Below are 14,197 nucleotides of genomic sequence, written 5' to 3'. Positions count from 1 at the left end.
CCTCAAGCAGTCAATTCGACTGCCAATCAGACACTCCATCCAACACTCGCCCAAAAACGGAAGCAGTTAAGCTTTGAATAATTTATGAAAATCGCTTTTGTTCCTTTTTCTTGGCACAAGTACATGCGAGTGATTGTAGTGCCAAAGTTGCATATCAATTTTTGATGGCTTCTGCTGAAACTTTTAATCGTCGAACACTTCATTTTCACACTCTTTTTTCTTCCATTTCTTTCGTGTATCTTTTGAATAATTTATTCACTCGATGGGATTTTATGTTTAAGAATTACTGAAAGAATATAGTGAGGATGCAAATATTTAGATTCTAAAGAAATCATTAAAGTTACACAAATTATTATTTTACTAGCAATTTATTTAACTCTTTATTTCAGGTTTACGAAGAAGGCACTTGAACAACGTGACTTTATTATAAAAAAAGGTATGTATTTAATATAAAAATATTTCATAATTTTTTTGGATATTTTTATTATATTATAAATATTTCTTTAAGTGGTGTGTTTATTTTTTTTTGTGAGTTAATTGTAAGCAATATTTAGCTTTGTTAACATTTACAATACATTGCTTTTTCAAATTCGATAATCCAAAAAAAAAAATTTATTAGAAATTACTATAGTATTTTTATTAGGTTTATTAATTACATTGTTTATATATATATATATTGTTTGCAATACTTTTGAAAAATAGCATAAAAGTTGGTCAACAATTTTTGCATTTAAGGAAAATTCTCATTTAATTTTATAAATATTTCTTAGAAATAAGCTATTTTTTTAATGCTTTTATTAAAAAAACAAAAATGGTTAAAAGATGTTTGCGTATATAAAACATTCCCATTTTAAATTAGAAATATTTCATAGAATTATTTGTAATTACATTTAAATAAAAAGTTTTGTCTATAACAAATTTTAATTTTATTTTAGAAATATTTATAAGAAATTATTTTAGTATTTTTGGATGTGTAATTTTTAAATTAAAAACACAACATTTCTGAGAATAAACTGCTTCATCGTTTATTAATATTATTTGTCTATATTTCCAGGTGAATTCCCAGGCGTACTCCATGATTAATGAAATAGATATCCCTATACGGAAGCTAAGGTCAGTAATAGAGCTATCTTTGATACTTTATCCATGTTGTAGCGCATATTTGTAACTCAAACAAGCCGAAACACGCCCAAAACCCATTTGAACCCAAGAGGCAGCTATCAGCTGGGCTGGTCACTATGAAAACACTGAATTGAACACTTCCCATCACTTATTTAATATGCCAATGACAACGTTTATGCTCCTAACCGCACAAATATCCACATTGACGTTCAGCCACTCGTCAGTGGTCACCTAATATGGCCAGACATTCATGCAGTCAGGTAGTCCGTCTGTCCGTCCAGTTGTCCGCAACTGCGGCTTGGGGCCAGTTGGGGTATTTTTGTGGTGTGGCCACTTCCTAATTTGGTTCCGCTAGCTATTGTCGCATGCTGTTTATTTATTATTTAATTTGCCATGGCTCGTGTTGAATGCCAAATGCAAAGAATATTCCGCTTGTTTTGTATGCCAAATGCAAATGCCGGTGGAAGTTGTGGCATCACACTCCACCGCCTTCGTCTTAACGTTTGGCTAAATAATGTTGTCAAAATTGAGTAAAAGAAATTGAAATTGACATGGATGACCATAACGGAAGCTTTGTGTCTATGGTGGCATGCCACAGCCTGCCACATTTGGCATCAGACAAGTGGGAACGGCTTCCTTATGGCCAAGCGCCGTTGTCTTGACCTTCAAGCCAAATATTTGGTTGCTGCTTTCTATTTCAAAGTCAAAGCTTAGTCTCCTCCCCTTCTCCGTTCTCTCTATTGTTAACAGGAACAAAAGCATTGTTTATGCAGAGCTAAGCGCTAAATTAGTGCGCTTTAGTTGCTATAAATTCCCAGTGGAAGCGGCAAAAAGGCAACTGGCAACTTGCTTCTGCCTTCAGCTTTTGCCCGCATACCAGAGACGCTCAACTTCCGGGCCGAGAGGCTTTTCGCTTTGGGAAAGAATGTGACCGTCATAGAATTTATCTCAGCTTTTGCTACGCATAGCTCAGCCGGTGAGAATGGGTCATGGCTGCTAGATTATTGTTGCTGTTGTTGTTAGTCGCATTCCAAAGTATTACCAGCATTAGGTACTGGGTAAACATTGAAGTGGGTTAGTTGTGGGTGCCCAGCAGATCGCGTAGCACCTCAACGAATTCCCACTGCGGCATCAGAATCTAAGAAGAGCATCTTTAACATAACTAACATATATATTATTGCCAACAAATATGGCCCAGATTAATAGAGTTGTGAAATGGTTCTGGTCGAAGATGGACCAGAGAATTTTAGTAATTTTAGTAAAATGCAGAAAATATGTATTTAAATAGAACACAAAGTTGTACATTTAGTTATTTAGTGAATAGCGAATAGTATGTTACATAACAATAGTTTACGTTATATATTAAATTAACTTGGAATTATATATTGTCTTTTTATATTCATTGAATTCATCAATAATTCGATTTATAGAAAACTTTCAAAATATTCAAAATTAAGCTTACTTCAATATACATATATTATATCTTAAATAATATTTATAACATTTTCGAGAGCCTTCTACTTTGCATATTTTTGCTAGTCTATTAAAGTAATATTATTATTTATGTAGACAAGTTAAGCTGACTTATTTGTTATTGCAAATTGTTTGCAATCAACTGTCGATAAAACAACATTTAAGTTTAATCGAGTCTATAAAAATAACAACTTCATTAACTCTGAAATATTCGCTACTTGCAAGTTTAAACATGTGTTGGCTTTAATTGGCGACTACATTTTCGAGAAATATTCGATATCATTTGAATTTGTAGTAATAATCACATAAATACATGTACAATATCCATTTAAGTACTTGAATACTGCATACTTACATTCCTATCTAGTTGTTTGTTTACCTTTTCAACATATTGAACTCAGTTTATTGCTCATTAAATACGAGTATATAAAAATGCCTATAAATGTCACAAATGATTACTATGTCTTGAGCAAGTGTGTGTGTGTTTATAACTATGTGTTAGCAGGCATTGAACTCTATGATTGAATTTGAAATGGCGGGCACCAAACAAAAGACTTAGGCAACGAACTTGCTGCGCTAAGCGCATGCCAAAAAACTGGTTTTGAGCCCGAAGCCAAATGTAAACGCATTTTCGCTTGCTCGCACAGTGCAACGGTTGTTTAATATGTAGTATACACACATATAGTACTCCCCCAACTGCCGACAGCAACAACAGCGAAGCTCCCTTTGGGCGCACAAGTGAGTCGAGTGTTTTTTTTTATAGGCGCATTGGCTTTCAAGTGAAATGCGGCAATGCGAGTCTGTGTCTGTGCCTTCCTATTGCCTTTGCTACGCATTTGCTCCCTTTTTCCCATGGCGAGAACAGGCACAAACTTGTTCGTCCCAAGTCAAGGCATGAGTCATATCTTTGGACCGGTGCCATTTGGTGCCAGGCACAAAGAAGCAGCAAAAGGAGAAGATTCTGCTGCTACTCGCTGTTCAATCGCTGAACAGGTACGCGCATGTATTTCACAAGTTTGTGCATGTCTTGCCTCCCAGATCTTCAGCTGCTTCTGCTGTCTGCCGTTTTTGGGCCTTTGCCCTGCCCTTTTTGTCTCCGTCGTTTGTGTTAATTTGTTGTTGCGTGGGAATGGCAATAGCTAAAGCTGTGGCTATAGTTAGATCAATAGCAAACATATCCTACACACAACAGATTAGTTGAAATATTTCACAACATTTAAAGTGTAAATTACGCTGGTATTTGGTGTTTAGCCAGCTTGTCACACGTCGCTTGTTTAATGTAAATTAAGAACGCAGCTCCATTTATGGACGGAACTTGGACCGGACCCACAAGAGAACCACAACTAAAAAAAAAAACTGGTTTACAATTAAACAAGAACAACAAAATGTGCTTTTATTTTTCAGATTTTGTTCAGTCGGGCTCTTATTAAAAAGAATGAGGCTGAAATTAATTATTTATGCGCTCAAGATAACCACCGCCACAATGGGCGGCTAGTCGACACGGCAAAAAGCTTTAGCTAGAGGAGCTGGGTAAGTACTTCACAAGAATCCATGCCATAACTTATAGCCAGCAGACGAAAGACTCAGGCCACAAACTTGGCATAGCTCACTCGACTCACTAAAAAAGAACATTTTGTTCACAGTTCAGTTGGCACCCTGCACGTCAGTAGGGAGCGAGCGAAAGAGAGCCATATGAGTCCGTGAGTCCGTTGAACGCGTGCCAGCGTCACCTAGCGAGGGGGTTAGCCAATGGGCAGCTGCAGGCGCTGCCAGATCGTCTTACACGAGTTAGCAAGCGGTTCTCCCCCCTACACAAAAAAAAAAAAAAAAAAAGACCCGCATAAATTATGCAAGCAACAGCAATAAGGCACCGCAGTTTAGAATTTTAAATGCACTGCAAGAAATAGTTGAAATTTCATAAACTAAATTACAATTTGGTTGAACTCGTTTGTTAGGAGTTGAAGTTGAAGTTGTTGCTGTGAGTGTAGCTGGCCCTGAAAAAGTCCGCTGCACTTTTGGGCTTATTATTATTAGCGTCGCATGTCGACCATGACATTTGTTTAAAATGAAAAATAAATGCCCAGAGTCAGAGACCTCTCTCCAACTAACTATATGCGTGCCATACCTATGGGCAACTGCCCCTACAAAAAGCGAATTTGATGCCTTTTAGAGCTAAACGCAGTGTAGCTTGAAATACGCTTTACTTGCAGACATGCACACAACAAATTTTCCAATAATAAAATAAAAACCAAAAGCCAATCAAGCAATGGTCAAGTCATCGGTGTAGTACAGCCAAATCGAGGGTGGCGGCAACTCGACGTCACTTTCCTCAGCATCTGTCAGTCCGTTCTCGTCCAGGTTGCCGTTCAGGTTCAAGACGCCGCAATACTTCGCCTGCCGCATTTAGAAGAGTTAAAATAAAAGAACTAAAGCTAGACTAAAATATTTACCCCATTGGAGAACTTGCGCCATTCGTAGCTGCCAGCATGATGATTGTAGCGTGCTTTATACTTTTGCTGTATGTCATAGATGCTATCCTCATCGCACACATTCATAAACTGCACCTTTGCTGTCAGTGTGTTGATAATGCGCAGGCGCCGTGCTCGCCGTGTGATCCTGCCAATATGGTAGAAGTTATCCTGGCTCCACATGGCGTGCTTGGTGCGTGCAAAATCGCTGATCGCCACCTCGAGAATGGGCGGAAAAAGCACTCGAGGATGCCCCGAGCTAGGAGAGATCTCAGTGCGTGGTTCGCCATTCTCGTGAAACAAATGACTCAGATCCTTGCCAGCATGTGCCATCAGATAGTCCAAGTTCTACGGTAGAGATTAAGGGTTATAAAGACTGAGATTATCTTTTCAACTTACACGATTCCAGTGATCAATGCGATCCTTGATCATAGGCGTCAGATCAAACACATTCTTGTGTATGACCACCCAGCAGTCGTCCTTGCGATTGTGGGTGACAACCTCATCCATAAGAAAATACCGCATTCGTTTGTGAGACATTTTTTCTAGGTTTTCAATTCAAAATGTAATTTTATGCTTGACAAAACGTTGCCTACTGTCAGACAGCAATTAATCCTCAAGTTCATCCGCATCGAAAGGAATTCTAATTTCTAATTTCATTAGCCAAGGCATCTGGTTGCCTCAGCTGCATAATTAGCCGCCAATTGTCAAGTCATCAGCGCCTCGCCTCGCCATCAATCCCTAGTTAAAAATAGAGAAGAAATTGATTAATGATTGCTTGCATTTTGGGTCTAACCAAAGACAGTTTTATTGATGAGCTCTCAAGCGCTGAGATGGAAGTCTGTCCAAGATATTTCTTTCTAGTTCTGAGGTTTTGTAGTAGCTTTTGGAGTAACGTATGATAATGAAATATTTTCTAGGAATTTCATAAAGTTCATCTTATTAAAGAGCTTCTGGAACGTGTCGATAACGTGGGAAAATCTGTGCACGCTTCAATTGCCTTTGGGCTTAGAGAACTTAAGAGTAGTTAGAGCTAGAACAGATGGTAATGCTCTAAGCTAAGGCAATCGTAATTCCCTTTAACTTCTGCCACATATGTTGGCAAAATTCTGTAGCTGCCATTCGCGTATTTATTTAACATATTTGCCTTACAACAACAGTTGGCGAGGATCTGCAACCCCTCAGTTCTATGTAATAGAAAAACCGCCCTCTAATTTCGTAGGCGTCGATTTCCAACAGTTGGCCAAAGGCAGTTGTATCATATCTCGTATCTCTATAGATCTGACATGAGTTTGCTCTCTTCTTCATGAATTATGCCACACTTTCCCAATTGTTTACGTAATAGTTTCGATGATCTAACAGCGTTGTTTTGTTGATTGTTGCACCCTTCACGCGTCATATGCAACATGCTGCGTTATGAGTGACGATGAAAACGCTTGTTCTGTTTCTCTTTTATCTTCTTCGGGTTCCCTCCTCCTCCTCCTCTTTGCCATGTGAGGCACGTCAGCTGCACTGCGTTGAGCTACCCGATGAATTGCTGAAAGTGATCACACACTCTGTGGGCTGCCACCCTGTGGTTACCTCTAATTGTTTGATTTAGAGCCACACACTCGAGGGTGTCGCATAAAAGCTAGATAAACAGTTCTGATATAGAGTTTACCTTTGGTGATAAAATCTCTGTTTGGTAGACAATGAATAAGAGGGTTATAAAAGAGTTTAAGCATAGCACACTCTTGGCTAAACTCAGCCTCCACTTTGGTTGAAGTAACATAATTCGCAGAACTTTGCTGTTAACTTATTTAATTGCTTTCGTTTTTTGTAATCTAATAATTACTTACATAATTCTTTGGCATTCATTCATTGTACTTAGCCTTCTTAGATTGTTTATTAGCGCCAGCTTATTAATAGAATAATAATATAATTATGGTGTTATGTAAGTCCCACTATTTTTCTGTATTTTGATAAGTAATCTACTAGATCCTATTATATTTTGTTTTAAGCTGTTTAATTATTTTTAATATCTTTAATAGACATTCTTCACTAACTAATTTAAGTTGTATCGATTTTCTTTTGAAGTTATCTATGTTTATATTTATTTTAGTAGGAAATATCAATATCTTAGGGAATAGTTGTAGTCGAGCACTCCCAACTTCAACTCGTTCATTAGTTGTTCATTAGTCTTTTAACTAGTTTTTGCGTTATGAAACTGGCGCCGCACTTTGTCTATGTGTCAAGGCAATGCAAAGTGGAGACAAGATCTCAAATCTCACAAGTCTCGAGTCTCTCAAATGTCTCTCGACTGGGGACGGCAACTCGTTTGGCCTACGCGTAGCTCTTTATGGCGATTGCAATGCAATTTTAATTATTGCAGAATACTGCAAAAAGAAAAAATAAAATGCCACTAAAATTAAATATGTAATAAGTACTAAAAGAAAAAATGCAGCTGCTGTTTTTTCTGCTGCATCCAATCGAATTGTAAAAAATTGTTTTGCTTTGCTTTTTTGTTTAATTTGTAAGCAGCAATAATTGCTGTCGATTTGCGATTGTTGTTGTTGCTGATGCTGGGCACTCAAGTGCACATTTCCTGCCACTTACAACAAAGTGTATTTGCTGCTAGTTTTCATTATTATTATTAATGCTTAATGGGTTTCTGAAAAGCGCTGCCATTGTTCGATTTGTAACGGGAACGTGAATAGGAATGGGATTGAGAATGAGAATGGGGACTCTGCCACAGCCCGGATCCCAATGTTTCGATCCTATCCACTCCCGTTGCGTGCTCGTTGCAAGTGGCTGCGTCTGCGCGTGACGCACGTGGTGCCTGCCCCTTGCCTGCTGTTTGGCGTAGGGGTTGCATTTGGAGTAGGGGGAAAGGTTCAGTTCTGTTTTTGGGGTTGCTTATGCAGCCAAGTGACCCGCAGCATTTGTTTTTTGTGTGTATGCTCTGAGTGCATTTCATGTGCCTGCATTGTTCTTGAGTTGTGCCGCTTGTGCCTGCCACACGCAGCCAACGCCTTGACCCCGGGAGCAGCAGCAACAACAACAACTACTGCGAGTGGCAGCTGCAAGCAACTCCTTGGCCATCCAGAGATCAACACACAATTTGGCGTGTCAAATGGCCAACCAGCTGTTGCCAGTAAATCAAAACACGCCGACGAGCAAACAAATTGAATTCTCGTCCATTGGAAAACTCTATTCATTGTTTTTCCCTTACAGTTTTCCAGCAATGCCTCAAACATATGCCCAGCTTCACAGTTGAGCTCAGCAATTAACAGACTCACACCCTCAGTAGCTAGGAGAAATCGTTGGCAGCAGCAGCAATAGAGGGAGAAGTAGTGACAAGGAGTAGGAGGATAGCCCACAAGTGGTTACATTTCAACTAATAACCAAATGCAAATGAGCTGCAATGTGGCGGATGTCAACGTTGGACTCCAAGCATGCCACAGTCGAGACTCAGTCAAACCCAACTGCAGCTGCCATTATTCTATGGGCTTTTTTTAAGGGTTGACAATTTTCCATACCCGGCATTGGTTTGAAGGAGGGGTATGATGAAAGTATATGAAACAAGAAAAAAGTATTTCCAAATACAAGGAATTACTCACATTAGTTATATTAATAAGTTCACCATATCATATAAATATGTGTACTTCTAATTATACATTTTCTGAAGAGTTTCAGTTGTATCAATATACCAAATATTGCCTTTGGTAAATTTGTAAAAAAAAAATATATTTTACAATTAATAACGCACTGTTTTGCTTTTATTCAAAATGTGTAGCTGAATGAGAACTCACAGTTGAACACGCCCGACTGTAGCTTTTTTAGTTTTTTGTTGGTTAGAATATCCTATCCTATCTAAACAGAAACTTTTAGCAAGTTAAGAGCACTAAAGACTAGACCTTTGATTATACATTTCATTAGAATTTTACAGTGGAATTTGTATTGTAGTCTCTGCCCAGGGTATCACCGAGTCGATCAGATCCGCATTAATAACCTACAATGTTGCTTGTGTGATTAATAGTGTCGGTCTTGTCTGCTGGTTTGTCAGCTCATTTCGTTCTGCTGCTGACGCTGTGGTTTTGTGGTGAATGTAACAGTTGTTATCCTTTTCGTTTTCGGCAAGGATAACATATATTCGCAAGGCTAGTCGCCAAATAATTGCCAGTTGCATCCCCGACAGCTGCCGCAATCAGACGACGGCGTCGCAAGTTAAACACTCGAAAAAGCATCGCATCAAAATCAACTTAGTGAGCGACGCGTGTCGCACACTCAGACAGACAAAACCAATTAAAGCAAACATAAAGTGTGTGTAAATCCTTTTAGTGCGGCATCCTGTCTGCTCAACGAGCAAAACTATGCATATAGACACAAGCTGGCAACATGATCACCCTCAACCGGACACATTATCCTTTCGCTGCCTCTCTCCTTCCACTGCCCCGCCTCCGCTGCGTTGTTTGTTGTGCTCTTTCGTTGTGTTGCCATGGCAAAGCCAAATCCATCAGCCTCGTTGTCCGCGCATGCGCAACGCCAGCTGCCACTCGAAAGACCGACAGTGACCTCAAGACCCTAAACTCTATGACCCTAGCATTGGGTAGGGCGCTGACTTTTGTAATCCTGCGGAAGTTGTTCCTATCACGTGTATCCATTAGTTACATTTACTTACTTTTGCTCTGCTCACAATTTCCATAAAGCGGCCACAACAAACCAAAGGTTCAGAATGTGTCCCTCGGGTAGTTCTCTGAGGAAACATTTATAAAATTTACATTTAAGATACATTTACCAGTAAAATAAATTGACAGCAATCTTTAGAATTTAAAGCTAAGTTTGCTTAGCTGAACTTTACATACATTTTTAAATGTAATAACGAAAATCTATTAGATAAAATTTAAAAATTAGATTTTTGTTTTGCAATAACTTGAATTCTGCAGCATTTCCAATTAAGAATTACATTAAAAAAAAACTATTAAATCAAATGCATTAGTTAACTTTTAAAAATGTAATTTTTTATTTGTTTATTATTTGCAATTACAATAATTACATTAATGCATTGTTTAAATTATTCAGTTAAAGTAATTTGTGCCTGTGGCATCTTAAGTGTTGGTAGATCTGTTCCACACCTTTGGTTTTATGACCGAGTCAATTATGTTGGCCGACACCTTGCCACAAATGGCAGCAAATTGGGCTGGCAATGCAAATGTCAGTCAGTTATGTATCAAAAGCGGCTCCAAATTGCATTATTATTAGCAATAATTTAATGACCCTGCAGCAGCAGCTACAGCAGCAGTAGTCATTGTTGTGGGTGCCACAGTGAGGCATGCAACATGCAGTTAGATTAGTTTATTCACATTTTTCGCTTTAGCGTGTTGGAATGCACTTGGGGGCGGCCGAGACCCGACTTAACAGTTAGTCGCAGTCGCAGACAAATGGCGGCAAATTTTAACAAGCTGCTGCAGTCGTCAACAGCAACTACAATGATAACAACAACAGCGGCAACATCATCATCATCATGGGCAACAACATCATTATTTAGCTGCGGCATTGCGACATTGCAAGGTCGCTTCTCGTGCAGCTCCCCAAACTTCCTGCCTGTCATTCATTGCAGTTAATTGCTGGCATTGTTGTTGTTGCGGTTATCGTTGTTGTTGTTGCTGTAGCTGTTGCTGTCATTAAGCAAATTCCTTTTTGGCATCTTTTTCACATTGTCGTCGGCAAATTTCGCATATTTTAATATTATTTAAGCGCATCCGTCAGCTTCACCCTCAGTCTGTGTCTCATTTGATGCAACAACATCCACAAACAGCAACACCAATAAAAACTTGTCTTGCCTCGTCTGCACTTCTTATTTTGGGTAATTTAATTAAATTTCGCGCTCGCTTAGTTAATATGATTACCGTTACGAGCTGTTCCCAGTTGTCGCTTTGTTTTTATCGCCACAAGATTTGCTTATTGGCTTCGCTTTACGAATAACTTCAGCATTAAAATAATGGAATTCAACTTAAATTGCAATCTGGCTTCGTCGGCTTTTGTGGCTTTTGATGATCCAGTTGCCAGCAATTGCCTACTTTAATATTTTTTATTGATATTTATTGAATTGTATTCGGCTAAAAACAAGTGTCGTTAAGCTTTTATTTATTTATTAAGATTACTTAAACCGAACTGTGTAATGAATTTTATTTTTGCCTACTCTATTTTCAGCTGTTCTCTGTGAATGGAAAGAATGAGGACAATACCAAGGAATGTGCGAATCACAGCTATCGATTGGAGTTAAACTCTCTATTAAGATAATTTTACTTTGTAATAATTTTTACTATATATATATATATAATATATTGTGCAAGAAAATTTAATTTTTGTGATTTTCCATATTTTATGTGTGCTAAATAAATATTTAGAAACATTAATAAATGCCTCCTAAAAGTATGTAATACAATTGTTAACAAGCTGTAATAACATGAAAAATTTGAAATTGGCGCTCAAAAAATTTAAATTTTTGTAGCATACTTTGAGGGTGCGCCAAGGTATTGTTTTTTTAAACAACCAATATCTCAGCCATATCCTGTCGCATTTGCAAAGGACACATATTGCTAGGATCGTAGTGGTCAACTCTATCGATTGGCACCAAAAAAATATGGGGTCATCTAAGGATCGGACACTTGTAATTTTGCTCAAGAGAAAAAGGCAAAATTTGCAAATTACAGGTTAACTCGAAAACTACCAGGACGATTTGAATGTCCTTTGGCAGGATTATAGCTCTCATCAAATGAAATTGTTTGACACAGGACTCGCAAGGATCAGACAGGATACGGCCGAGATATACGCTATTTTTTGTATACAATAAAGTCCTTGTAACTTTGTTGCTTTAAGGACATTCGTCCTTTTGATGGTGTCAATCGGTTTGTATTTATAACAGCTATCCTTGTGCCAAAGGACATCATGATCGTCCTTCAAATGGCCGAGATAAAGGGGGTATTCGGATTTTTTGCCAAATTTTCTATGCTCACCCCTTGCAAAAATTTGAGGCCCTATTTTTTGTAAGTTATGTCTAAAAAACGAATATTGTTTTTGAAAAGAAGCAATCATTTGTATTGCATACTTTTAGGAGCACTCAGCAAAGTATTTACGCTAAATGAAAATCGGTTTCTATTGATTAGAAGTATCAGTGCACCAAATACGATTTTTAAAAAATATGTGAGGGAGACACCTTTTTGTAATCAATTAAATTCGTTTAACATTTGAATATTATTGTAATCTATTTATTTATTTCATATTAAAACTTTAGATAAAAAAATAAGACGGCTGGGAATAGCACTAGATAATAAAACATGCTGCTAATAAAGACTGATTAAAATCCATCAATGGATTTCCTTATTTGCGTTTTGCAGCTGCAGCTATTTGTAGAATTTAATAGTCACGATTTCACACTCCCTTAGCATTCCCTTCACATTATAATCCCTCATAGCAATTCTTGGCAGACGCATCGACGCCTTTAAGCAAATGCTAAAAATAAAACGGAATGATTTAGCTTCTTTGGCGTTATTCGATGTGTGTTGCACAAGCAAACATTGCAACATTTATTTAAAGTGCCGAAATGGCATCGCAGTCTCAAAGTCTTTCGCTGCCTCCAACAGAATGCCAACGCTGAGGCAGACTAAACAATGCCAAGCTATTGGCCAATGTTGTTTGTGTTGTCTTGGGGCACGCGCCACATCGAACAGCACAGTCAGCGAGAGAGAATACAAGAGAGAGAGATAGAGAGTGGGAGTTGCCATCTCCATATAATGACCATGTTGCTTATGCCCTTATAGACTCGTCCAGCAGCTGCTTTTGCTTTTGCCTTACACTTAAACGTGCCAAAAATACGAGTTCAACTCTTTGAGTTATGCGGAGCTGACACTGACATTAATGCCACACAATTTCCAGCTGTCGTTATGGGGCAGACACGTGCTCTACTTAATATAGCACTTATTCACCAGATTTGACTCATTGATTGAACTCTTCACTCCCACTCATTTTATTTCCCCTCCAATTCCTCTTCTCTTGCATCTTTCTAATCGTTGTCATTCATGCCATTTGGTGTCTTTGACAAACAAAAAAAATTGAATATTGTAAATTGGTTAATGTTTACGATTATTTCGCCATTCCTTTTCTGCTGGCCAAATAAATGAGTATTTTTTATGCGCTACCAAATTGGGCAGCGTCGAGGCTTAGCGGCTCATAAAAACTAAGTTTTTTATGATTATTATGTTGAATACTTAATGTTTTATGGCAATCAAAATGAAATGCTCAACATAAATTGCCCATTTCACATGTCAAGTGGGTTTTTCCTCAGTCGCGACTGCTGGTGACATCACTGAGGAAAACGTGAGGAAAAATCAGCAATAAATACGTGCTCGCTCTGCAAATGGATCGACGTCAGCATTGACGTCGCAGCATCTCATCGATAGCTGTGTGTGATAGTGTGTTTGTGTTTGAATAGCACACATGAAAAGCGAATTTTCTCCCCAAGCGAAAAAAAAAAGAAAAATACATATCGTCGGGAAAATTCATTGGCGTGTTGAGGTCGAGTCTGATACGCTGAATGTGAGCGAGAGTGAGAGCGAGAAGAGAGTGTGAGAGATTGCATGTGTGTGTTTTGTGGCTTTTCTTGGTCAACTTTGCCAGCTGGCGCTTTCTGTTCGCCTGCTACAAATATCGGAAAATTCCTTTGAGGATTTTGGCACAAAGGCGAGAAGCCGCTGCGGCAACCTTTGATGATTTTCCATGCACACTCTCGCCCCGCCAGCCATCTCGCTCAGACTATCGTCAGTCTCTCTTTCTCTCGTTTTGCCTCTGTCAAGCGAACATTAATTTTCCAGATAGTGGCATCGAGACATTTGCAACCCCCTCGTCGTACCGGCTGGCCCACAACCCTGCTCTCTGAGGCAAAGTAGCGTTGAAAAATGTTTTATGGCCAACATCCAGACAGAGAGAAGCAGCTGCCCCTCAAGTGTTGCTTGCCGCCTGCTGCTGCTGCTTTTGCTGTTGTTGTTTCCTCTTCTTTCATGTACTTATTACTTTTGACTTTTTGGAGGAAAAGCATTTTCCGGCACTGCCAGCAGGCGAGTATGTGTCTCAGCATGTGTGTGTGTGCGTGTGTC

General features: G+C 38.7%; 1 protein-coding gene and 1 long non-coding RNA gene across 3 annotated transcripts; one reads left to right on the top strand and one right to left on the bottom strand.

The window, feature by feature from the left end:
- The first annotated feature begins 1,052 nt into the window (after nt 1-1,052).
- On the top strand, nt 1,053-11,462 carry LOC133836299 (uncharacterized). 2 transcript variants are annotated; one of them, XR_009893701.1, is made up of 3 exons: nt 1,053-1,113; nt 4,000-4,125; nt 11,256-11,457. It is a non-coding gene; the product is annotated as an uncharacterized LOC133836299 (long non-coding RNA). The 2 variants fall into 2 exon arrangements; XR_009893702.1 differs by lacking the exon at nt 1,053-1,113 and adding an exon at nt 3,279-3,333 and having other exon boundaries at nt 11,256-11,462.
- Nucleotides 4,780-5,664, bottom strand: LOC133836291 (cytochrome b5 domain-containing protein 1). The gene is made up of 3 exons (XM_062266690.1): nt 5,463-5,664; nt 5,046-5,411; nt 4,780-4,989 (listed from the first exon to the last, which is right to left on the bottom strand). Exons 1-3 carry the CDS (start codon nt 5,601-5,603, stop codon nt 4,855-4,857), a joined length of 642 nt encoding a protein of 213 aa, XP_062122674.1. The 5' UTR covers nt 5,604-5,664; the 3' UTR covers nt 4,780-4,854.
- Nucleotides 11,463-14,197: the final 2,735 nt, after the last annotated feature.

The sequence above is a fragment of the Drosophila sulfurigaster genome, chromosome 2L, assembly GCF_023558435.1.
Source record: "Drosophila sulfurigaster albostrigata strain 15112-1811.04 chromosome 2L, ASM2355843v2, whole genome shotgun sequence".
NCBI classification, from domain to species: Eukaryota; Metazoa; Arthropoda; class Insecta; order Diptera; family Drosophilidae; genus Drosophila; species Drosophila sulfurigaster.
This window is presented reverse-complemented; position numbering and strand designations above follow the sequence as displayed.